The 25,931-nt window shown below is 48.7% G+C and overlaps 1 protein-coding gene across 6 annotated transcripts in view; it reads left to right on the plus strand.

Annotated features, from left to right (window-relative positions):
* Nucleotides 1–25,931, plus strand: part of AGRN (agrin) — a 244,154-nt gene that overhangs the window by 22,187 nt on the left and 196,036 nt on the right. For 4 of the 6 annotated variants that reach the window (XM_039509023.1, XM_039509025.1, XM_039509026.1 and 1 more), the window contains 2 exons: nt 6,605–6,771; nt 20,606–20,867. In XM_039509023.1, the coding sequence (XP_039364957.1) occupies nt 20,801–20,867 (67 nt within the window). In that variant the 5' untranslated portion in view covers nt 6,605–6,771; nt 20,606–20,800. Of the gene's footprint in view, nt 1–6,604; nt 6,772–7,226; nt 7,744–20,605; nt 20,868–25,931 lie in introns of those variants that run through there. The other 2 variants (XM_039509021.1, XM_039509022.1) reach the window with 1 other exon arrangement.

Here is a 25,931-nt window from a genome sequence, read left to right on the forward strand (position 1 = left end):
AGGGACAACTTTCCTCTCCACACTGGAGCAAAGACTGGTTTGCTGCGAAATCTCAGAGCTATCAGCAGAAACTGTGTGTGGAGTAGATTAGAATCGGAGTGTGCTGCCTTATAAAATACAGCCCCAAAGATTCCCAACATTGTTGGATCCTGGGGGCAAATTGTCACAGCTCCATTGTTTTACACCAGATAATGATCTGCCCCCAGATGTTTCCTTTTAGCTCTGTATGGAGATGAAGCTGTTTAATAGATTCCAAGGCCAGAAGGTACCATTGTGATCATCTAGTCTGATCTCCTGTAGAACACAGGCCAGGGAATTTCCCAAGAATAATTCCTAGAGCAGAACTTTTAGAAAACACATTCAATGTTGATTGTAACATTTTCAGTGATGGAGAATCCACCATGACCCTTGGTAGATTGTTCCACTGGTTTAGGGTGACCAGATGTCCCAATTTTATAAGGACAGTCCTGATATTTGGGGCTTTTTCTTACATAGGCTCCTATTACGCCCCACCCCCATCCCGATTTTTCACCCTTGCTGTCTGGTCAGCCTACAGACTGGTTAATTATCCTCACTGTTAACAATTAACACCTTATTTCCAGTCTGAATTTGTCTAGCTTCAACTTCCAGCCATTGGATCGTGTTAGACCTTCCTCTGCTAGATTGAAGAGCCCATTAATAAATATTTCTTCCCCATGTAGGTACTTATAGGCTGTAATCAAGTCACCCCTTAACCTTCTCTTTGTTAAGCTAAACAGACCAAGCTCTTTGAATCTGTCACTGAAAAGCAGGTTTTCTAATCCTTTAAATTCTTGCGGCTCTTCTCCGAACCCTCTCCAATTTATCAACGTCCTTCCTGAGCTGTGGACACCGGGACTGGACACAGGATTCCACCAACGATTGTACCAATGCCAAATGCAGAAGTCAAATAACTTCTCTACCCCTACTCGAGATTCAGCTGTTTATGCATCCACGCAAAGGCACCGACTTCCCCTTTGCCAGGTGGGTGCTTCCCCCCCCCCGCCCCCGCTTCCCCACTTCTTCCCACCCCTGCACTGCCCTTGCCCCGCCCCCATTCTACCCCTTACCCCGAGTCCCCCCCGCCCCGTCTCCTTTCCGCCTTCTCCCCTGAGCGCGCCGCCTCCCTGCTCCTCCCCCTCCCTCTCCGAAAGTCCAAAGCGCTTCCAAACAGCTGTTAGGCAGCGGGGCGGCGGGAAGTGCTCGGAGGTAGGCAGAGGAGTGGGGATGCAGCACGCTCAGGCGAGGAGGTGGGGAAGAGGCAGAGGCAGGGGGTAGGGGGAGTTTGGCTGCCGGTGGGTGCAGAGCACCCGCTAATTTTTCCCCCTGGGTGCTCCAGCCCCGGAGCACCCACAGAGTTGGCACCTACGCATCCACGGATCGCATTCCTGCTTTTGACGACAGCATTGCACCTCATGTTTAGCTGATTACCCGCCATGACCCGCAAATCTTTTTCAGAGTCCCTGCTTCCCCAGATAGAGTCCCCCTTCGTGTAAGTGTGGCCGACATTCTTTGTTCCTAGATATCCACATTTAACCATATTAAAACACACACTGATCGCACCAAGCCGTTCGGATTGCTCTGTATCAGTGACCTGTCCTCTTTGTTACTTACCACCCCCCCCAATTTTTGTGTCATCTGCAAGCTATATCAGTGACAATGTTGTTTTCTTCCAAGTCATTAATAAAAATGTCAAATAGCATAGGGCCAAGAACTGATCCCTGCGGGACCTCACTAGAAACATACACGTTTGTAATGATTGCTCATTGACACTTACAATGGGAGACCTGTCAGTTAGCCAGCTGTCAGTCCATTTAATGGGTGCCATGTTAGTTGCATATCTTTCTAGTTTTTTAATCAAAATGTCATGCAGTACCACATTGAAGGTGTAAGTATATTACATCAACACTATTACCTCTGTCAAGCGAACTTGTAATCTATGGGGAAAAAAAGATATCAGATAAGTTTGACAGGATCTATTTTCCATAAACCCATGTTGCTTGGCATTAATTATACTACCCTCCTTTAATTCCTTATTAACTGAGTCCTGTATGAGCCACTCTATTATCTTGACTCCAATTGATGTCAGACAAACAGGCCTTTAATTACCCCGGTCATCCTGTGTATTCTCTTTACATATTGGGTACAGCGTTAGCTTTCTTCTAGCCTTCTGGAACCTCTACATGGCTCCAAGGCTTTTTGAAAATCAACATTAATGGTTCAGTGAGCTTCTCAGCCAGCTCTTCTAAAATCCTTGGATGCAGGTTATCTGGACCTGCTGATTTTAAAAACATCCGACTTTAGTAGCTGCTGTTTAACATCCTCTTGAGATACTAGAAGAATAGAAAGAGTGTTATAATATGTAGAATTCAAAACAACCTTGACAAATTAGAGAATTGATCTGAAATCAACGAGATAACATTCAATAAAGACAAGTGCAAAGTGCTACACTTAGGAAGGAAAAATCAAATGCACAGCTACAAAATGGGGAACAACTGGCTAGGTGGTAGTAGTGCTGAAAAGGATCTGGGTGTCACAGTGGATCACAAATTGAATATGAGTCAACTGTGTGATGCAGCTGCAAAAAAGGCCAATTCTATGTGGTATATTAACGGGCATCCTATGTAAGTCACCAGAGGTAATTGTCCTGCTCCACTCAGCACAGGTGATGCCTCAGCTGGAGAACTGCATCCAATTCTGGAAAGATGTGACCAATTGGAGAGAGTCCAGCAGAGAGCAACAGACATGAGAAAAGGTTTAGAAAACCTGACCTCTGAGGAAAGGTTAACAAAATGGGGCACATTTAATCTTGAGAGAAGAAGATTGAAGGGGGATCTGATAACAATCTTCAAATATGTTAAGGGCTGTTATAAAGAGAATGGTGATCAATTGTTCTCCATGTCCATTGAAGGAAGGACAAGAAGTAAGGTGGTTAATCTGCAGGTTAGATTTAGGTTAGTTATTTGAAGAACTTTCTAATTATAAGGATAGTTGAGCTCTGGAATAGACTTCCAAGGAAGATTGTGGAGTCCCCATCACTGAGGTTTTTAAGAACAGGCTGGACAAATACCTTTCAGGGATGGTCTAGGTTTATTTGGTCCTTCTTCAGCACAGGGGGCTGGACTTGATGACCTCTTAGGGTTCCCTCCCAGGCATACATTTCTATTAATCTTTATGACATGACTACATCATCTATTTTTTCCTAAATAGAGACCAAAATATGTATTTAACACTTTGGCCTTTTCTGCATTATTATCATTAATAATTCTACCATTTCCATCTAACCAGTTAGTGTTCTTTTTGTTTCTAATAGTCTTAAGAAACTCCTTCCTATTGTTCTTAACTCTGCTGGTCATAGATTTCTTCTTGTGTCCCTTTGCTTCCCTTATCAATTTTCTACAATTCTGAGCTTCTGATTTATATTCATTGCTATCAACTTCCCCTTTCTTCCATTTGTTATATAGTATATTAAATTTTTTTATAACTGCCTTCAGTTTCCCTTTAAATCAGGCTGGTGTTTTAACTGGTTCCTTGATAGTGGCTTTTTGGACATCTAGTAAAGTGTTTGTAAACAATTCCTGATTGTCATTCACATTTTCCTAATTAAATTCTTCTTCCCAGTTGATTTGGTTCATGATTGTTTTCAGCTTTGTGAAATTGGCCCTTTAAAGCGACAAGTATATTTATCACTTGTGCGGACTTTATTCTGTTTGCACATTATAAATGTGATCGAGTCATGATCACTTGTACCTAAATTACAGTTAAAAGTTAGTTCTTTGATCAGTACCTCTATATCTGTCAAGACAGGGTCTAATATAGAATTCCCATGTTGAATGCAAGACTTTTTGAGTTTTAGGAAATTGTCATCTATCATGTACAGAAATCCCAAGGATGTGTTAGTACTGGCAGCAAGAAACCTCCAGCATGTGTCACTCACATTGAAATCCCCCATGATCACACAGCTTTTTTTCCTACACGTTACAGATAGGTGCGTAAAGAGCCTGTCATCTTGTTCCCTAGAGCGATTTGGTGGTCTGTAGCAGACCCCAACTCATACCCCGTCTTGTACTTTATCTGTTAGGACATTGATCCATAAGCATTCAACATCATTTTTTTCTGGGTTATCAGTGACTTGGAAACAGGTAATGCCAGGGGTGCTGGAACAATTTTTATAGTGGGGGTGCTGCTGATGGAAACGGTGTGTTTGGTGTTTGTCTCGGGGTGTAGCTGCACCTCCAGCAGCGCTAGTTCCAGCACCACTGGGTAATGCCAGTTTTGGCCTGGAGTGCCACTCTCCTCTCTCCTTTTGCCAACTCAGTTCTTCCTAAATAGGTTGTAACCACTGATTTTTAAAATTCCAGTCATGGGACTCCTCCCACTGGGTTTCTGTAATACTGACTAGGTTGAATTTATGTTCAGAAATAAGCAATTCCAATTCCTCTTGTTTGCCACCTAGGCTCCTAGCACTGGTGTGTAGGCAATTATAGAATTTCTTCTCTTCATGTCAATTGGTTCCTTGATTACTTCTGTGCTCAACATCGGAAGTTGTGCTGAGTGCTCATATCTTGCCGTGTTTTACCCTCCTCTTTTGTTCACCCTCCTGACCCACTCTCGTCAGCCTGTTCCCGAGCAGACTAATTCCCCTTCCACTGAAGCCATCCTAACTATACAGCCCCGCATAGAAGGTGGACCAATGTTCCACAAAACCCAAACCCTGCACCCTACATCGCTTACCTAGGCAGCAGTTCACTCCCAGCGTCTTCTGCCTTCCGTCTTCCTTTGCTTGTGGGACAGGAAAGATCTCATGTCAAATTATTTAGTTGCTAAGTTTGGATCCGGATCTCAATGTTACCAAAATGTCAGATCTAGGATTCTGGTGCAAGGCCAAATGGGATGAGAAACAGGATTTTGGGGCTTGGGGCTTGATTGTGCAGAGGGCTTAGTATTTTGGACCTGATCCAGCAAAGCCCTCAAGCACATGCTTAACTTTAAGCATATACAAAAGGAGACTTTGCTGTGAGAATCCTCTTAGCCAGTCCGAGCAAATGTGCGGCTTGTCAGAATGGAGCAGAGTCCGTTCGCTTCGAGCCGTTGCTGTTGCCTCACATCAGGATGAAGTGACAAATTAATTAATTAGGACCCGCTTTTCAGGACTTTAGTGTTTGCACTGTGCTTTGATGATATAAACCAATCCATGGGGGACGAATATTGTTGCTTTTTATGATGATGGAAAAAAACACAAATTTAGTAACCATATTATTAGCTTTGTAGTTGGTGCAGGATGGAACTCTGAGATTGTTGGTGCCTCATCCCAACACAATGGGTTCCTTATGTCTTGCATGGAGGTCACTGGAGGATCAAGGTCCAGGTGTGTACAATCGCAGGATACGGTATGGCCAGAATTTTCAGAAGCTCTTGGCACCCACAGTTGGGTGCACATTATGGGCTGGGCCCTTTAGAAAACCTTGCCACAAGTGTCACAATGGAAGCCACTATCACTTTGGAGAATCCGGCCTTATGGGCGACAGTGTTTTTTTTTCCTAGACAAAGGCCAAAAGTGGAATCGTGTTATTCGATCCTTCCCCAAACTTTGATGCTTTGAATAAAACGGAACCCAGATCTGCGCCTTCTGTGAGACTAACCTATTGATTTTAAGGTTTTAACAGAGGCAGGAGCCAAGGCCAAAATCCTCAAAGGTATTTAAGTGCCAAACTCCTATTGATTCCATAGGATTTCAGTGAGAGTTGGGTGCCTGGATAACTTTGAGGTCCTAGGGCATAGGGCCTAGGGGGTGGGGCCTTCATGGAATCTCTGGCACTTGTCCCTTTTTAGGCTAAACACTTTACTTAGGAGAGGGTCTTGGTTTTTACAATGTTAATTTAATGAATTACAAGTCATTTAAGGAATTAATTTTACTTAATTTTTTTAAGGTTGACTGTTACATTGCTGGCTCTTTGGTTAAGTTTTGGGAAAGGGGAAAAAAAGAATCAAGACGTGTAACATTTCAGATGTAAGCAGCATAAACAGAATTGCATGAAGCCCCCAGGAAAGAAGAGGTGGCTTGCAATTTTCAAAGTGGGCTTGGAATTTCTTAACAATTCCGCCTACTGATTTTTATTGACTTCGGCATGTCAATTTCTGAGCCCCTTCCCTCCCCCCCCACAGTATTGACCTGGTTGTGAATCCACCCAATCTTCTATAATTCACCTCCTTGCCCTTAGGTCACCAGCATGACTTGTTTAGGGCCAGCGAGTGAAATCCCCTTGTAAAACACCCCGGGGATGGCTAATTTATGGAGGAAAGAAACAACATCCCTCCCCTGGTGCCACTTAACTTTTCATTTTATATTTGCAATAATTGCTAAGGACATCTGGAAAAATGGCTGTCTAATCCATGGAGAAAGCCAGGGCAGAAGGTCAGAACGGAGAATACTCCAGGGGCAAACCCAAGCCATCCCACCCGACCGAGGGCTTTCTAGGGGTTGGAGCAACAGAGTGGGTTTCAGAAGATCTGGGATCTGGGCTTTGCTAGGCCACTGCCTTTTTGCGCAATGCTGGACAAATCACTTGCGGTCTTATTTCCACAGGGGCCCAGCACCTGCAGCGCCTTTGAACACCAGGCCAGGAACCGCCTCAGTTTCCCCATCCGCATCTATACAATATTAATCATCATCAGGCTCCTCTACATTTTGAAATGGGCAGATGAACACCAGCTCCATACACATGCAAATTCCTACGACCCTTCATCAGACAGGTCAGCTCCAAATATTATTATTAGCTCGAGTGGGAGGAGGAGGGAGTCCCTCTGCCGGGCCCCAGGTGAATGGGAAAGAGCCTGTGAGTGGCTGTGTTAATGAGTGACCCGGCTCCCGAGGGCGGGTCTGTCTCGTCCCGAGCCTGGGGGGAGTCAGGCAGACGCAGCCTGCTGGAAGTGGGCGCTAGTTCACGTTGCCTACTTAGGGTGACCGTGACATTGGCGGGGGGGGGGGGGGAGACGAGCGAGAGCAAGTGTCCCCAAAGCCAGAGAGGGAAAAGGAAGGACACACAATCCTGCCACTTCCCCGGGGATCGCTCGCGCTCCCGAGCTCCCTGCACCTTTAAAAGTCCGAGCACGTTGGAGGCCTGATTAGCCATTAACCTGCTGGGAGGGTGTTTCCTGGGGGTGGCGTTTCTCGCCAGCCCTGCAATGAGAGAAGAGACGAGCAGGGCTGTTTTACCAGCCCGCCTCTCTCCCCCCACCCCTCCCCGCCTTATCAGCAATTCAGAGTGCATGCAAATCTCCAGCCTTTCCCAGCCGGGCGCAGGCAGGAGGAGAAGGAACATTTCTCCCTGATCAAAGCTGGGGGGGAACAATTCCTCTGGGGTCTTTCCCCTCCTTTCCTCCTTCCCCACGCTGGAGCCCAAGTAACCTCCCCTGGGCGCGCCCGGGCTGCTTTGTTCGCCCCGGTGCAGTTTGGGTGACTCCTTGGGGGGAGAAGAGGGTTTTGTTCGCCGCTGGATGAGCCGCTTCGGTTTCTTTTGTGCGGCGATGGGGGGAAGGCGGAGCGGGGCTGCGGGGCTCTCCGCCTGGGCGCTGGCGCTGCTGGCCGTGGGGCTGGGGGGCTGCTCGGGCGGCTGTCCCGAGAGGGAGTTGGAGCGGAGAGAGGAAGAGGCGAACGTGGTGCTGACGGGCACGGTGGAGGAGATCATGAACATGGACCCGGTTCATCACACTTACTCCTGCAAGGTAACGCGGCGGCCGGGCCAGCAACGTCCCCCTGGGCGGGGTGGGGGGCTGCGATAAACGGGCGAGGGGCAGCGTGTAAACGGCCCCTCGCCGCTCCGGAGTGAAACCTGCTTCCCCCCCCCCGCTCTCCTCCACTTGTTGCTTTCCCCTCAGCTGGGCAGGATCTAGCCCGACACCCACCCGGGGCTTGGAATAAGCCCTGGGGGGATTCCTGCCCAGCGAGGCATCAGCTCTGCTCCAGCTAAACACACAAGCTTGTGGGCAACTTGGGGCTTTCACTAAAAAAAAAAAAAAAAAAAAGTTTCCTTGCCGTGTAATTTCTCCTTCTTCATGGTTTTGTTCGCTAAACTTAGATCTACGGGGTTTTTAAATTGAAGGAACATTTTAAAAAAAAATCCTCCCCCAAAATATGGGTTAGATGGAAGCAGTCGCGGTGGGGAATGGAGCGAGAAGAAATGGATCAGCCTGGGTCAATTTCACGCTTCTGGGCTGTTCCTTGTTTCCCTTCTGTCTCCCATCTTCCACTCCCTGGAGTCTGGCGAGAAACGCACTGATTCCGAGCCCCCTTAGAGCGGTGTAAATCTATCGACTCCAGTAGGGTTATTCCCGATTTACACCAGTGTCACGGAGGAGAATCTGGCCCCTTCTTTGCACTTTCTCAGCTCCCCCTTCAAATCCTAACAAGTGCGTTAAATAAACCGTGAACTCTCTCAGGTTGCAGCCGTCCAAAGAAAGCAACAGCAAAATCCCCCCTCTAAATCTCAGTTCCTGGAAAGTTAATCTGGAAACCACTCTCCCAATATTTATTTTAATGTGTGCGGTAGTAAAACTTTAAATCTGAACAAGTTCCTTTTTCTGCAAGAACATGTGTTTTTTATTGTATGAATTGAGGCTTAAGTGTGTAATTATATATTTTTAGACTGCACGATTTAAAAAAAAAAAAAGCTGAAACTGCTTCAAGGGGACTCTGTAAAGGCTGCTTTTAAAAGGATTCCCCCACCCTTTAATGCTGAATGTGACTCTCCACTTTCTGGTCTGGAAGGCTTAAAACTAGCTGCTGTAGGTACTTGTGTGCAAGTGAACCCATCTCCATGTTTGCTCTAAAAGCATCTTGAGTTTCTTCAGCACAAGCTATTGTTTCACTCTGAATCTGGCCTCTGGCTATGCTTTTTTTTTTTAAAAGCTAAGACAGCACTGAGCAACCTGAAATGCCATCCGCCTGGTTGTCAGCAAACATGCTGCAAAGTTTAACCCTTTCCAGGAAGGGAGTCCTTCTGCAGTGACTCACTACTTTCTTCTTGTTAAGGCGGTGGCTTAAAATGCAGATACCTGGGTGAGGCCATTCCCGTTTTCCCCATTTCAATCGGGCCTCCTGTTCTGGAAAGTACTGAGGAACCTCCTGGAGTTAACCAGCGGGTCTGTCTTAGTGGGACCTAGTATGATGCCAATACTGGTCCCGTGGCAGGAGGTGTCAGCCAGTGGGGAAGGCGAGAGAAGCACTGGGAAGGATGGGGTGCATTAGGGAAGAGTACCCAGCGGATCTCTGGGGAGGTGTCTTGCAAACTTGTTGGACAGTTGTAGCAATTGAAGACCTCCACTGTACCCTCATTCATTTGTGTTGCTCTACCTGCACCCTGACCCTTCCATCAAAGCACGCTCCCTACCCCCCAGTCTGATCAATTAGATCATAGACCCTCCAGGGTAGTGCAGGGACTTGTGTCTGCAAGTGTCTAGCACATCGTGGGCACATGAAAAATGAATAACGAATTGCAAGTAGGGTGACCAGACAGCAAACGTGAAAAATCAGGACGGGGGGTGGGGGGTAATAGGAGCCTATATAAAAAAAAGACCCAAAAATCGGGACTGTCTCTATAAAATTGGGACATCTGGTCACCCTAATTGAAAGCAACCGGAGTCCTATGGCAGGCTGGGGCAAATGCAATCGAATGGGAGTTGGGTGGCCTCAAAGCACCAGGAGGGCTAGTGCCAAAGGCTCATAATCAAAGCAGAGGGGATAACAAGTGCCCATTACAGGGGGATGAGGGAGGAAATGTTCCAAGCCTCCACTCCCCAACTCCTTCCCCCCTCCAAACGTATGACCAATGGCTTTGCTTTAGGAGAGCAAAATCCAGGTTTCCTTTCATGGGTGCAAGACCCTAGCAAACCTCTTAAATTTCACTCCTACTTTCCTACTCTCACAGTCCCACCTCCTCTGCAGCTCTCCTGCCGGACCCTTTGCACGTACTGTTCAAAGTGTCTGCTGCAAGCACCCGGCACTGGATTGGAAAAGAAACCTTTGAGTCACTGTGGATACAGCAGTTCTCTGAAGACTTCAGCTCGATGCACAGCAGTGATCAAACAGGCTAATAGAGTGTTAGGAAGTAGTAGTAAAAGGATACAGAAAATATCGGCCTGCCACTAGATAAATCCATGGTGCAGCCACACATTGAATATGGTGTCCAGTACTTCTTGTCCCACCCAAGAAAGGATAGAGTGGAACTGGAAAAGGTTCAGAGAAGGGGCAACAAAGATGATCAAGGGTATGGAACAGCTGTCATATGAGGAGACGCTAAAAAGATTAGGGCTGTTCATCTTAGAAAAGAGATTTTTTTTTGGGGGGGAAGAGAGACATTAAAAAGGGCTATAAAATCATGAATGGTGTGGGAAAAGTGCCTAGAGAAGTGTTATTTACCCTTTCCCACAATACAAAAACCAGGGGTCACCCAATGAAATTAATAGGTAGCAGGTTTAATACAAACAAGAGGGAATACTTTTTTTCCACACAGCACCCCGTTAACTTGTGGAACTCCTGGCCATGGGATGTTGTGATGTCCAAAAGTATAACTGGGTTAAAAAGAGAAGCAGGTAAGTTCATGGAGGGTAGGTTCATCGACGGCTATTAGTCAAGATGGTCAGGGATGCAACCCTATGTTTGGGGTGACCCTAAACTTCTGATGACCAGAAGCCAGGAGGGAAAGACAGGGGTGGATCACTCCAACTGCCCTCCTGAAGCTCTGGTACTGGCCACTGTTAGAGAGAGGATACTGGGCTGGATGGACCCTTGGTCTTACCCACTATAGCAGTTCTTATGAGAAGGATCGAGCTGGGGTGATGCAGGGAGGACTGTGGTCTGTTGGGCGTGGCTTTTATTTTTAGTAACTACCTAGAAATGCGTCCCACTCAGCTTGGAATAAGCATGCTCAGGAGGATGGGGGCATGTTACAGATGTAATATTGGCCGCGGCAACAGACACATGAGACGAGCACTGCTTGTATAGGCTATTTTATTTGATACCACTGATTTATTGGCATCCTAGTAGTACCCAGAGACCCCAAACAGGAACCCTTTGTATTACTAAGATGCATTTTCAGCCCCAAAGACCTTACAGATCCACCCCCAAAACCTTGATCTCAGATCTGCACCAGAAATGCCCATGTGATCTCGGTTTGGCAGTATTGCCAGCAATTGTGACTTGATCATATTTGGTACGTTTCTTTTAAAATAAATAAATAAAAAATCCCAACTGCTAAAATCAAGTGGCTATGTGAGACGCCAGTTTTTTTGAGTAAGTTCTTAGCCCTCATGGCTGCAGAGGAAAAGCTTGAAAGGGGACTTGAAAGCCAGAAGGCAAATAAAAAAGAACTCCCAAGTCTGTCTGTCTCTCTCAAAATAAAATCTCATTGGTTTGGCACGACTCTCAATTTTTAAATGTTTAAGCTTGGCAGTGCTGCTGTTTCTACTGGCCTGTTTTCTATTTTAATCTTTATTTAAAATACTTTCAAGTGAAACCTACATTTGATTTTTTTGTTTTCTTGTTGCTGAAATTCAGCCGTGTGTAAGTGTCTTTCAGAAGTGCCCTCTTCTGCATCTGTCTAATTGCAACTGGCCACATTTTGCCCTGGGCTACAGCCATGCACGGTGACGTGCATAGGTATAACCAAGGGCAAAAATCTCCAAGGTGCAGAAGTGATTCTGCTGGCTAAGCTAGCAAGAAAATGCCTGCCCCTTTCCTTATTAAAGGGTCGCTAGTAATTGTTCCCAGGGTTCCCTCTGAAATCCCATGTCTAGTTCATGGCAGCTTTTCTTATTGCAGGAGGAAATGTAAGGGCCTAGTTTGTGGTCTGAGTTACCTTAAATACACGCCCAGAAAAGCGAATGTTATGGGTGCTGGGTGGTCTGTGAAGAGCAGGCCTGGGAATAGCGGGAGAAGATTCTCATGTTTGCTGCTTTAGCGTATCATTCCTCCCTGGTTAAACTCTAACCATCAAAGTTGAAGCCTTTGATATACAGAGATAAGCAGGTTAGGACTGATAGAGGAAATTAAAGTTAGTGTTAGATAAACATCCTCAAATCGCTGCTGGCCATTAATTTGCTTTTTGAAGAGATTAACAATCTGAGACGGGCCAGACAGGCAAACTGTTGCACTAACACTGAGGCCTGGGAATCTTTCCTTCCCTAGAAGGGGGTGGTATTTCGGGCACAGTAACTAGCTCTGTTTCCTTTAGACTTTGCTCCTGAGCAATGGCCCGAGATCAAGATAGTGCTTGACGAGATTCCTAATGGCTAATGGGCATTGCTATTCTTTCTGTGCCTGGCGTGTTTCAATCTGTTTCCAGCCCATGTATTGGCCTTCTTCTCCACTTGGTTCTCAAACGTATCTTCTTCTCGTGTCTTCGTTTGACCGGACATCCGTGCGCTACCAGTAGATGCTCCATTCAACAAACTTAGCTGGGATCCAGCCCCATAGGAAGCCTTGGGAAGTATCTGGGCCCTGTTACCTCCAAGCAATGTGTGCTGTTGTGGGGAGACCTGCAGTTGGATGATGAATGTGTCTGAGTGAGGTTAGGCCTCGTGCTTCGCTAACTGAATCGGAGGTGGAGTACGGGAGTCGACGGGAGAGCGGGGGTCGCTTTATCGCATGTAGACTAGACATGATAAATCAACCCCTGCTGGATCGATCGCTGCCTGCCGATCTGGCGGGTAGTGTAGACATACCCCTAGTCTACACTACAGACGTACGTTGGTGTAATGACGTTGCTCAGGGGTTTGGAAGGAAGCAGGAGAAGCTCTCCAGTTGGCGTAAATAGTGTCTTCACTGAGTGCTACAGTGTAACAGCTGCAGCGCTGGAAGTGTAGACAAGCCCTCAGTGTGGCCTGACTGCCCCTCCGCTCTGAAGTGTGCCAGCTATGGAAAAGCAGGGTGGTGCTGCAGGTCAGGGCGAGGGGCATTGGCAGAGCGGTGCAGGTGGAACCCTGCACAGAGTCTGGCTAGCGCTGACATCGGCCGGTGTCGTCAGCCCTTCATTTTCCAGGTCTGCTGAGGTCAAGCAATAACTCTGCCGCCTCCCAGCCCTTGCCCAGCTCCGGCTCATGGGATTGAAAAGCTTCATTCCCGGGAAGCGCTTAGTCTCTTTAGAAACTTCTACCAACCGCAGAACCTTGCAGCTCCTGGCGGTTGTGTGGGAATCTCTCTAGTCTGGTTTGAGACCAAGTCGCTTCAGCTGCCTGCGGAGCTGGCTCTACTTTCCAATGGCAGGAAGGATTTCCTGGTCTTTTGGGAGATGCCTTTCCCTCTAGTTTGCATTTCACTTTAAATCCTTTTTTGCCAAGTGTTTCTCAAATAAAAGTGCTGCTTCTGCTGCCCCCTCATCCCCCCCCCCCCAGCCCTTAGGAACCCCTGAGAACACGCTCTTGAGCCCAGTATTCTGCACGTTCCTTGGCCAAAGAGAGGAGGAGCCCTCTTAACTACTCTGGTTGGCAGTTAGCTTTAGCCTATTTTTTTTTCCCTTCTCTCATGCTGGGCATTTTTCTTCTCAGTGTAGCCAATGAGTCACCGGAGAAGAAGCCTTAATTGTATTTGATGATGAATGAGATGCCCTTCAGGTAACTGTCAGTTGTGGTGCCTCTTGCATCTGAGGAGGAGTGGAGACAGAGCCCCTGGCTTCTGTTACCTTGCTTAGTGCAGCAACCTGAACGCCAGGGCCTCCGTCTGAATATATATTCACAGGGTGAAGCGAAAGCTGAGGGCTTTCTGGCCCTGATGGTGAAAATGTCTGTTCACCATTCAACACAAGCGGTGTCTTTCCCTCTCCCCCTCCCCCCACATTTGTGAGTTATTACTTAGTGAAGCTGAGACTTTTCTGGGGAGTGTGTGGGGGGGAACAGTTGCCCTGGGGGTTCTGCCAGTGCAGGCTACTCTTGCTGGATGAGAATGGGGTGAGGCGGGTGCTGCTTAGGAAAATGCCTCGACTTGATTCTGTGGATAAGTGTAACCACAGGCAGTTCTGCTGCCACACCGAGTGCTTCAAAAAAAACCCCTCTAGCCTGCAGCGTGGAAGGCTGGCAGGGAATTGGGAGGCTCCTCTTTGCCTTTCACAGAGTTCAGACCAGCACTAATCTGATGCAAGCAGGGAACTGCATTCCTTAACTCTCTGCATCCTGGCCCTCACCTGAGCTGGTGTTGCAGGCGGCCCCCTACCTGCTCCCCGATGAGACGGAGAAGCACTTGTGCGCAGATGTCTCTCCTCGTGCGAACGCAGGGATTCCTGTACGAGCCGAAGAGAGGAAAGCTGCCTGTTCATTACCCCTGCTCGCCGGGTGAAGCTGCTCACTGGCTGGTTGCCATCACGCTCTCAAGACAGGGCTCGCACCCGCCGGGCTAGGTACAGCTGAGCAGTTGGACTTTGAAGCTGGTCGCTGCCAGGATTGAGTCAGGCAGAGGAAATTGCTTCCGACAACACTTGCTTTGCTTGTCCACCTTTTTTTTTTTTTCCCCCTGCCTCTGAAGATTGCAAAGTGTGACTCCAGCTTTAGGTTGGGCTGCCGGGGCCAGAGAAGGGCTTCTTGATCCCTGTAAATCTTTGCTCTTACTTTACCGTGGCATAAATTACCGTGGCATAAATTTGCTCTTACTTTACCATTGGCACAAGTGGTGTTAAAGTCCCCTAAAGCCAGGAGACCTGGAAGTGGGAGGGAGAGCATGCGACTGGAGCAGGGGTTGTGGAAAAGCCAAACATGAGCTCCTCCATCTCTATTCTAGCATCTACTCGCCACACCTGAGTGCCCCTCCGTGCACTCCTGAGATGTGGTTGTCTCAGAAGGTGTCAGTTGCAATAGTATCTCGAAGTACAGGCTGATGCTAAGCAGATTGGAACAGAGGAATTGCCTGGGGCACGTTCTGCAGAGTAGGGACAGCTTGTCTCTGGCCTCCTTGAAAGATGCATCCTGTGTATCCCCTTTTCCTTGTTCCCAGTGAGTGCGGCTGCCTGAGTGAGACCTGGCTGGAGAGAGGCTATTTGAACCTGCCTCTAGACCACTACGGTCCTTGAAGGTTGTTGACAACACTGACTCCGAGCCTTCAAAAATCACGAGTCTGGCCCCAAGAAATCACGAGAGTGAGATTAAAACCACACTGGGGCCTCGGCACTGGACCCGGAAGCATCTGCGGGAGGCACTGGGATGATGCGCTTTTTGGTGGGTGGTCCTGCCCCAAAGGCAGCTGCTGTGCTTGGTACGAGCTGTGGGCAGGGCAGTCGGTGGTCCAGTCTCGAGGTTGGATTGTGGTTGCTAGGTCCTCATCCAGAGCTGGTGGTAAGTGCTCTGTTGCAATCTGTGTAACCAGGAGCAGAGACGAACCCAGCATAGGGTGGCCAGATATCCTGATATTAGGGACTTTGTCTTATAGGACCCTATTACCCTACATAGGACTTTATTTCCCCTCTGTCCTGATTTTTCACATTTGGGATCTGTGCATTACACCGGGGGTCTGAACTACTCTGACACTTGAATGGCAGATGCTTCTCATAAGGGGGCAGTCAGGGTCTTTGCTGACAACCTCAGTGTTTCGCCCTCCCCAGCAGCAATGCTTTTCTCTTGTTCCCACTCCCCAGCAAGCTGTTTCTGATCCCCTTTCCATGTGCCATGGAATGAACCAGGGGGACTGGCTGTTGAGGCTCCTGTGTCCTCTTGCTGACTCTGCCACTGGCTTGCTTTGTAACCTTGTGAAGACTGTCCTGATTGCTCAGTGCCTCAGTGTCCCCATCTGTAAAATGGGCATGGCAGTTGCCCACTTCGAACACACATTGAGATGTAGGGTGAAAAGTGCTGTCACGCCGGAAAGCCTTTCTCTTGCATCATCTGTGTGGAGGGGCATGAACCCAGTTTTTAAACCTCGCAGATCTCCTTTAGACCACGTTGTTGATGTAAATAGCTACGGTCTCATTTCGGAAGGTGGCTTTCAGAGCCTCTTGCCTGCCAACTCCTCCCCTCCCCCACGGCTGCACTGTTTAATATTGCATGCTCCGAAGCTCACTAGGGGAGTTGTGACAGCCGTGGAAAGCAGGTGACTGACCTCTTGGCGGCTGGCCTAGCGGAAAGAACACGGAGAGGAGCGGGAATCATGGGGAAAAGCGAGGGCTGACTGTGCTCACGGGCAGTCTGGAGCAGTCACAGAGCCACAATGTATACGCTTGCTAGCAAGCTGCTCTCTTTCCCCCTTGAGCAGATCTCTTGATGAACTCTTATGACATAGACAGAGCTCTGTGCTTCCTGACCGCTCCCTTCGGAGGGAATCGCAGTACCAAGGGGACCTTGAACTCCTGGGCAATGGACAGGGAACTTGCCTGTCTCTCCTCCCCTCCCCGCCCCGGCCCCATGGTGTGCAGTAAATTATTCCCATTATCCTGGCCTCTTCCCTCTGCCCCGTGTGTTTCTTTAGGAGCAGTTTCAAAAAGGAGAGAGCACAGCACCGGGGACGCACTGAGCTCCCAGCTTGTTCTGATTTGCTCGCAGATCTACTTTGCTCGGCTGGTTTCTTCTCCTTTTTTGGAGGGAGTGGGATGAGGTGGGGAATCTGCTGGCTGCTGGGTTATCTCTGGGGTAGAAGATCCTGTCTTCCCGCGGGGAGAAATAAACCCTTGTCTCGCGGCCAGGCGGTTTATTTTCCTTACTGGAGTTAGATGAGTGAGGGGAGCTGTGCTTTACTGCCAAATTATCCAAACATTTCAGCAAAGTCTGCTTCCAGCACAGGCTTCCTGTAACAATTTATAGGAATGCCTCTTGTCACTTGGAACAGAACACTGTCTTCCCCTGCCTGATTGGCTGCTCCCTTGTCAGAGCGGGGGCTAGTCACTTCTCCCCCTCCAACTCTCTTCTGCCCACGCTCTCAATGCTCCTGCGTCAGAGCTGCGATCCCTGGAATGGATGGAGACCGTTCTCTCTAGCTGGTCAAGGCTGCTGTCTCCCCGGCTTGGGGGCGTCACTGTCTCTAGCGCACGCACTGTCTTTTCAGAAGCAGTGTTGCAGATCAGACCGAGAAGAAAATGCCAGAGACCAGGCTGTGCAATGTATGAAATCTCCCAGGGAAATATTTCAGCGATAGCCCAGTACAGTGTCTTCTTCAACTAGGAAAGGGAGATTCCCTGTGACAAGGAGTTAACTTGAAAACTCCCCTTTGGGAGGCCAATTGTGGCATCGGACAGTTACTCCTCCACTCTCTCGTTAACTTGGCAGCCTGGGTTTGCAGCAGGCCAGCCGACTTCCCCTGCATGCACAGCAGCCGGAGACGGACAATTATGGATCTGATTTCCCTGGGAGCGTCCAATCAAGTATAACATCCTCTGCTGTGAACCATAATTCCCTTATTAGTCATGGGCAGAACCAGGGCAGATGTGACTGACATTCTCGTCTGTCGCTCTGCCAGCTGCATGTGGCTGCTCTCAGTGTCCCTTGCTGCCGGGTGCCTGCTCTCAAAGCCAGCCGTTGGGAAGATGTACCAGGAAATCAAGGTTCAAACTACATTGGGTGAAACCAAGTTTTTAAAGTTTTCAGATACCTTAACCATGGCCTGATGCAATAAATACATCACTGAGGCTGGCTCTATGGAAGCCATCTGCAGCAGAGGCAGGGCATGGCAGGGTGGTTGTGGTTTTTTTTTGCCTCTGTTGCAAAGGAAACTCTCCTAAGCAGGATGCTATAACGTAACTCCGCCAACTGACGCCCAAGGAAAGGCCAAAGCAGAAAAGGAGGCAGGGGCTGGATGTTCCCTCCTACGTTGGTTTCTGTATCCTTCCCAAGGGGATTGCAGAGCGGTGCTAGGCATGCCCGGGGCTGAAGGGAAGGAGACTGGGTATGTAGCTTGTATCAAGCACTTTAAAAAAAACCCCAAAACAACCTAAGATCCTTGAACGCTGACACCTTTTCTGGCAAGTTTCAGCCTTGGGTGAATTCTTACGCCACTGATGCACCTTGCTGCGGCTCGAAGGGCAATCACATGTGTAACCCTAGGCATCTGCATTGTGGAGAGGAGCAGGAGGCAACGTTTTCTTGTTGCTGCTGGCGTTTATCCCACCAACCCATCATAAGAACAGCTACACTGGGTCCGACCAAAGATCCATCTAGCTCAGTAACCTGTCTTCCAACCGTAGCCACTGCCAGGTGCCCCAGAGGGAATGAACTGACCAGGTAATCAAGCGATTACCCTGTCACCTATTCCGAGCTTCTGGCAAACAGAGGCTAGGGACATCATCCCTGCCCATCCTGGCTAATAGCTATTGATGGACCTATCCTCCATGAACTTATCTAGTTCTTTTTTGAACCCGCTTATAGACTTGGCCTTCACAATATCCTCTGGCAAGGAGTTCCACAGGTTGACTCTGCCTATTCTATTCTATTCCCCTCTGGGGACTGTAAGGCCGTGCTTGCTGGGGCTAACTCTGCCCATGGCTCAGACGCTGTTGTTTTATATAGCACAATCGATGTGCATGGAGCTTTGCAGGCATACAAGGCAGGCACCACCCTAGAGGGGTCTGTAACCTGAATGGGAACGAGAACCCCAAATGGCCTTGTCATGGTTGCTGGGTCTCAGTGCTCTTTCTTGGGCATCCTCCTCGTGCCTGTACCTCCCCGTAACACTCTTACGCTGGGCCTGGGCTACAGCTGGGTGCGAGCCAGCTGGGTTCAAGACACTTGCAGTTCTTCCCTCTGGGAGTGCTAGGCAATGATCCACCAGCTGCCTGGCACCAATGTGTTCGTGTTTTTTTTTTTTTTTTTTTAAACAGTAGGAACAAAGCATTTAGAGAAGATTTTAAAAGTCCAGCCTACCTGCGTGTCTCTTACCTAGAGTCCTTCCAGCGAGGCTATGCGAGGAAGGCCTAACTCCTTCAGACACCTCTGTCGGCTTTCCCTGCCCAAGGGCCCGAGTGGCTACCCATCCTTTGGGAGCGAGTCCCTTTTCTGACTGCTCTAGTCTTTCATCTTCTGGTTCCCAGGCCTGGTCCTGCCCTGGCTTTGTCTCTTATCAGCTTCAAGTGTTTGCTGAGAATTGGCTTATCTGGAGCCATCATCCTTCCCCTCCTACTGGTTTTCTCCCCCACTTACAGCTTCCTATGAAACAAGACCAACATCTTGATGCAGTGAATACCTCAGTGACCAGGTCAGCTGGCAGTATTCATGCCTAGGGCCCTATCAGATGCACGGTCCATTTTGGTCAATTTCACGGTCATAGGGTTTTAAAAATCATAAATTTCATGATTTCAGCTATTTAAATCTGAACTTTCACAGTGCTGTAATTGTAGGGGTCCTGACCCGAAAAGGGGTGTGTGTGTGTGTGTGGTGTCACAAGGTTATTGTAGGGGCGGGTTGCAGAACTGCTACTCTTACTTCTGCACTGCTGCAGGCTACGGCGCTGCCTTCAGAGCTGGGCAGCTGGAGAGCGGTGGCTGCTGGCCGGGGGCCCAGCTTTGAAAGCGCAGCTGCCACCAGCAGCAGCACAGAGGATGGCGTGGTATGGTATTGCCACCCTTACTTCTGTGCTGTCGTGCTGGACCCTCAGCAGCTGCCATGCTCCGGTCACCCAGCTCAGAACACAGAAGTAAGAGTGGCAATACTACAATCCTCCTAAAATAAGCTTGTGACCCCCACCCCGCCCAGCAACTCTTTTGGGTCAGGACTCCCAGTTTTGAGAAACGCTGGTCTCCCCTGTGAAATCTGGATGGTATAGGGTAAAAGCACATAAAGGACCAGATGTCACGGTGGGGTGGGGGAACCAAATTTCACGGTCCATGACGTGTTCTTTCTGGCTGTGAATTTGGTAGGCCCTATTCATACCCAGTTCCGGAGCTGCTCCATTTCCATCCCAGGGCCGTCACCTTTCCTTGGTGTTTGGTACTAGGGGTGGGGAAGGGAAGCCGTGCCACAGCCTTGCTGATGAGGATGGTTCTCCCCCCTCCCTGCGGGAATGTTACTTAATGAACAGTGCATGATTGCTGGGATCCTGGGGAGGACAGGACAGTGGGATGCAGTCGGGGCAGCTGTTCCTGCTGAATCCTGATACTGCTTCGGAGCAAGAAACTACTGCAGGAGCCATGGGCTGGGGACGCAGAAAGAGGCCGGTGCAACTTAGCAACCTTCCGCCTGGTTGGGAGCGGACAGTAATGGCTGACCCAGGAGACTGAAATACATTGTGCGACCCTGTAATGGGTCAGTCACACCTGCACCTGATACACACCTGGGGAATGGAGGGGGTCTGTCTCTTGCACTCTTGGCAATGCTTCTGTGGCAAGAGAGTGAAAATTGGCTTTGTCACTGCCCCCTGGCAGGCTCTGTGTGTGTGAGAGAGATGAATTCAGTTTGGGTAGAGAGAGGACAATGCCCACGGGGATCAATCCTCACTCACGTGTTACTGCTCACGTGTGGGCTTGCTCATGAAATTCACTCCTGCTGAGGTTTTATAAGCTCTGCTTACTCCTCTCGACTGGAGCTTTTGTGGGGGCTTGATGAAGATTCACTAGCCCTCGCGCTCTGACCAGGGCAGTGTTGTGTTCTCACACTGGGACCTCCTGTGTTTTCTCTCCCTTTGCTGTAGGTGAGAGTCTGGCGGTACCTAAAAGGCAAAGACATTGTGACGCACAAAATCCTCTTGGACGGTGGGAACAAAGTGGTAATCAGTGGCTTCGGGGACCCCTTAATTTGCGACAACCAGGTCTCGACGGGGGACACCCGCATTTTCTTTGTCAATCCTGCCCCCCACTACCTGTGGCCCGAACACAAGAATGAGTTGATGCTGAACTCCAGCCTGATGCGGATTACCCTGCGCAACCTGGAAGAGGTGGAGCACTGTGTGGAAGGTGAGGCTGGCTCCTTGCATGTCCCCTTCTCTCTCTCCCCCCACCCCGCAGGGCTGGCTATCTTTGTGCCTCTGTACGATAAGAACCACAGCATTGCTGTGATGGGGTGAAGCCCTTGCAGAGCCAGGGAAAGAGAGCTGATTGGCTGGGTGAGCTGTCAAACACCCAGAGACAGAGGGGTGGGACTTCCCTTCCCTGCAAAGTCTTCTGGGGAGGAAAGCCCTCTATAAAACTCCTTGGCTTCTGGCTGGGAGTCAGAGTTGCTGGAGGAACCTGAGCCTGTAAATCTTGGTATCTTTTTAAAACCCCTTCGACTGGGTCTTTCTTCTGTACTCTGCCACAATAGGTCAAGTCCTGGCTCTGTGGCCACTTCTTATTCTGAGCCATGGCGATGGTAAATCTGTGAAATGGTGTCACTGTTGACCCTACTGGTCAAATGGGCTGGACATGTCCTATGTAGTCCCAAGACAGCAATGCTGCTGCTGTTGTGAACTGATACCGTCTCATCAGCTAACTGTGTGTGGATGGCTGATGACCAGAAGCCCTGTTCTGGGAAGTAGCAGTTAAAATCATTATGGAGCCAAGCAATGTCATTTTAACTTTATGCTACAAACGTTGGTCAACGCAAGTTATGTCGGCGTACCATGACTCTGGTTCAGACTTTCTCCGTTTTGTAATTTTGTTCACTTAAGTCATCCCTGCAAACTCGGACAGGGATCTGAGAAGCAAGCTGGCTTCTTTCTGGCTCCTGTAACCTCAGTGGGAACAAAGCTTCCGTACATAGGTACAAAGGGAAGAACTTGGCCCAACAGTTAAAGCTGGTGAATAAGCTTGATGAATGAGCTGTAACTTGAATTAATCATAGTCTGCCATAGCTGTTCTGACTGACCAGTGTTAGCAAGTGCAAGTAGCAGACATGTTCTTTGCTCAGATCAGCAGAGTGAACAGTAGGAAAAGCTTCCGAACTGTCTGGGTGGTTAAGCACTGGAACAAATTACCTGGGGAGTTGTACAATCTCCATCTCTAGAGGTTTTTTAAGAACAGGTTGGACAAACCCGTCAAGGATGGTGGTGTTGATACTCGGTTCTGTCTCAGTGCAGGGGACTGGACTAATAACCTGTTGAGGTTCCAGTCCTATGATTCTAAATATCTGCGGGGGGTGAGGAGGTCAGATTTCTCGAGGGAAGGTATAATCCAGGCTGCATCGCTTGGAGCAGAACCATGCTTCAAGGGCAGCAGAAATCTCTCAAGGGGCAGGGAGAGTGTCTCTTCTCCAATCCCCCCAGTAAGTGCACGTTCGTCGACTACCTTGGGTTAATGTTCAAGGCAAGAGTTGCCAGTTCCTGGGAAGTACGTTGACCCCAAGCCTCTCAGTTGGGGTCTGAATATTACACATGCGGTCCTATGAGCAGATGAATAAACAAGGGAAAGAACGCAGGAATTCTGGTGAGCCAACAGATAAACACATGGATCAGCTCCTTCCTCCTTTCTGGTGGTAGGGAGGAAAGGGCAGAACCCTTTCCTGCAGCTGTGAATGCTTATAGAGGAGTAAGTGACTGAGAATGTGGGGACGGCCGAGAAGGCTGGTGAAACAGTGGTTCCCAAAGTGAAGGCTGTTTGTGCAAGTGGCTTTTGTAGGAGGACGGGAACATGGAGAGTGAGAGGGTTGGGCATGTCCAGTAGTGGTTATGTACAACCCACTGTATTCCCTATGCAGTGTATATACTCCCGGCTAAAAATTGCCCTGCTCCTCAATGCCTTTCTCAACTGATCCAATACCTAGGAGAGTCTTTCTCTTCACCATTCCCAGTCTTGGTTTGCTTAGCCCTTTAGGCCCAGATTTTTTAAAGGTGTCGCTTGGCTCAGCTTTGCCACGTGTACCTGACTTGGGAGCCTAAGTGTTCTTTCCAAAAGTGCCCTAGGCAATAAAGTTCCTTTTGAAAATGAGACATGGGCTCTGGACATCAGTGAGGCATTGCAAAGCCTAAATAGCCCTTAAAGATCTGGGCCTTAATCTCTCCTGTCCCCCTGCTCAAGAGGCTGAAGAAGACATTTGGAGGAAAGATATTTGGCCCTTGAGAAAATGAATGTCCTGTCTGGACCATCTGCTTTGTCCTTCACCCACCCCATAAGGTACTGACTCCATGCTGGTGCAGCTTTCTCAATCCTAACTTACTGAATTATGATGGGGGATGGGTCCATCAATGGCTACTAGCCAAGATGGTCAGGGATGCGACTCCCTGCTCTGGTTGCTCCTAGCCTCTGAAGCTGGGTGTGGATGACTGTATGGATCACCTAGATTGCCTGTTCTGTAAATTCCCTCTGAAGCACCTGGCATTGGTCACTGTCAGAAGACAGGATGCTGGGCTAGATGGACCATTGGTTGGACCCAGTTTGGTCGTTCTTATGTAACTTATGAGTGGCTGCCATTTGTGAAGTTTCGTAAGTTACTGCTAACAAATTTTGGACAGGATATTCAACCTTGTGCATCAGGGCTTAAGCCCGTCTCTAACAACTGGAGATCAGGATGAGATGTAAATTGGAGGCAGATTATCCTCCACCTGCTAGGTGGGGTTCTTTAACTTTCCTCAAGAGCACCTTCTGCTGGATGCTTCTGGAGACTGGACTTAGATGGAGTCTGGGTCTGACCCAGTCTGCCAATACCTACACTGCAGAGGGATAGATTGGCAGTAAAGGGTGTGTTTTGCTTAGTACCAGAGGTCCAGAGCAGCGTTTCACATGGACTCCGTGTATTGGTATGATCCATTCCTGCTTTTTTTCTCTTGAGAAGAGTCCCAAGTTGCCTTGGCTGGAACAATCTGACCTAATGCCCATAGTGAAACCTTTCCCAGCTGCTGCCCCTGGTCCTAGGAGAGTAAAACTTCAAGTCTCTTTCCACTGCTGGAAGTAACTGGCTATGGTAGTCCAGAGACTTCTCTTCCTGCCAGGAAGTGCTCGCACTGAACCTGGACATCCAAACATGTAGATAAGCTTCCAGGAAAGGGCCTGCTGAATTCTGATGTCTCGCGCCTCCCCTTGAGGGTCAGAGTAGCCAGATGAGCGACCTTTCCCTGAGGTGGACTAAAAGTATAAACTCTGACAAATGAAAATACAGCAGCCCTAGCCGTCCTGAACCTGAATATGGACAACACACTTAGTGCAGAAGGGCATTAAAGGCACTAAAGCTTGAACCTATCTAAGTTCACTGACCATCTCTTGCATGTAGCCATGATCTGGGTCTATATGATCCAAATCCTATTCTGCAGAATATCCTCTCTTTTTAGGCCAGGTAGCAGCTGACTCTGTCTTGGACTCCAGTTTTCTAATAAGTTAAAGGAAACAAGCGGTTCAACCAATTAACTAATTAAGAGTCTCTTCCTGATGGCTCACAGGGGAGCTATTGGTGTATGGAGATGTGGTCATGGCTAACTGCTTTGGGGAACTGGGACCATGGGGTGGGCTGGGCAGGGGAGAAAAGGCTGTAAGATGGGACTGGAGAGCATTTCCATACAGGGCAGGATTGAGTTAGTGAGAAGTGGCCCGGTTCCCGAGTGTGATGCTGGGGAAAGAACAAAAACCAGGTGACCACAGCACTGATGTCTCTGCCAGAGAGGTCAAACATCTGTGTAGACCAAGCACAGATGTGCATAATGACACTGCAGTCAGTTGTCTTTGTGTTCAGCAGACCCTACAGCAGTTTGAGGTACACCACTCTCTTGGGAAAGGGAAATCCAGCAATTTTCCTTCACCTGGCTGATTTGCTTTTCATCTGTCAGTGTCTGAAAGTCAGGCCATGGTTGGAATATTACATGTGCTGTACAGTAACTAGCTTGCTGTGGCCTGGGACAATCTGGCCTTGATAAAACCATGGCTTTTTGTCCCAAACTCTACCCAAATCAGAAGTCCCTCTTGGAGCCTGCAAAATGTTCAGTTTGACTCGTACCTCGTAGCTGCCTGGCGTGGGCTGGGAATGCCGTGACAGGGACTTTTGAGTCCACACAGAATTCCTATGCTTTAGTCCCATCTTCTACAGATATAAGAGCAGCAGAAGGACTCCGTTGTGGCACAGATGGGCTCTCCTCCCAGGATGTGCCCATAACAGGGTTAAATCTAGTCCGGTCCAGAGGGTGACAAACCTGTTTCACAGCAACTTTCAAGGTTTCTAGATGTTTTTTGTTCTGTACTGGTACAAAATGAAAAGGTTCCAAGCATATTTGGGAAACAGAACGGTCTCAAAAAGCCAGTTTTCAGATCAAAAGGCGGTGACTACGTCAGTGCCAGGTGCGAGGACATTTGCTGGTGTCACTCTCTAAACAGAGTGTATGGGAAAAGGGCCGACTGGCTATGACTGCTTATAACTGTGCACCAACTTCTGGCGGGGAGTGTGGGTTCTCCTTTGGCCTCAGTAAATCTGGGTGAGCTCTCCTAGGGGAATGGCTTGTCTGATAAGCCCATGGCCTTGCTGTATCAATTTCTTTGATCTGTTAGCTAACCTGGGACTGGGCAGGTAGAAGTAGGAATCACTGCTTAGACTTTCCGGTGTGCTGGAGTTTGTAAGGGCAGATCCAGCAGACTCTCTTAAGCAAGGTGCTAGGTGTGATTATTATGATTTTTTTTTCTCCCTGCTCTTTTGAGAGCTCAGCAACTGACCCCCACCTCCCCGAGACCTTTCCCCAGATGTGTATCCGGATTTCACTTTGATCACTGCTTCGGTTTAAGAAAATCAAGAGTTTTTTGTGTATAGTCTGCGTGCTGCCTCCACACTGAACTTCCTTCCTCACAGACAGCTCAGATTCAAGCCTTCTGGGGCCCTGGCTATTACAAATTACCTGGCAGGTGGCATGATTTGCATTAATTCTGGTGCACTTGCCTGGGCTGAGATCGCTTTACTAGTGATGGGGACTTGAACCAGGGCCGAATCATGTACATCAGCTTTGCAGGTATGATATCGAATTAAACCTGATGGCACTGGGTACGGCAGACATGCACCATCCTATGTGTCTTGTTCCCTTGGAAAGCTGAACAGAAAGTGATAGCGTGGTTAATTTCTTCTCCCACCTCCTT

The sequence above is a fragment of the Mauremys reevesii genome, linkage group 21 (assembly GCF_016161935.1).
Source record: "Mauremys reevesii isolate NIE-2019 linkage group 21, ASM1616193v1, whole genome shotgun sequence".
In the NCBI taxonomy this organism is placed as follows: Eukaryota; Metazoa; Chordata; order Testudines; family Geoemydidae; genus Mauremys; species Mauremys reevesii.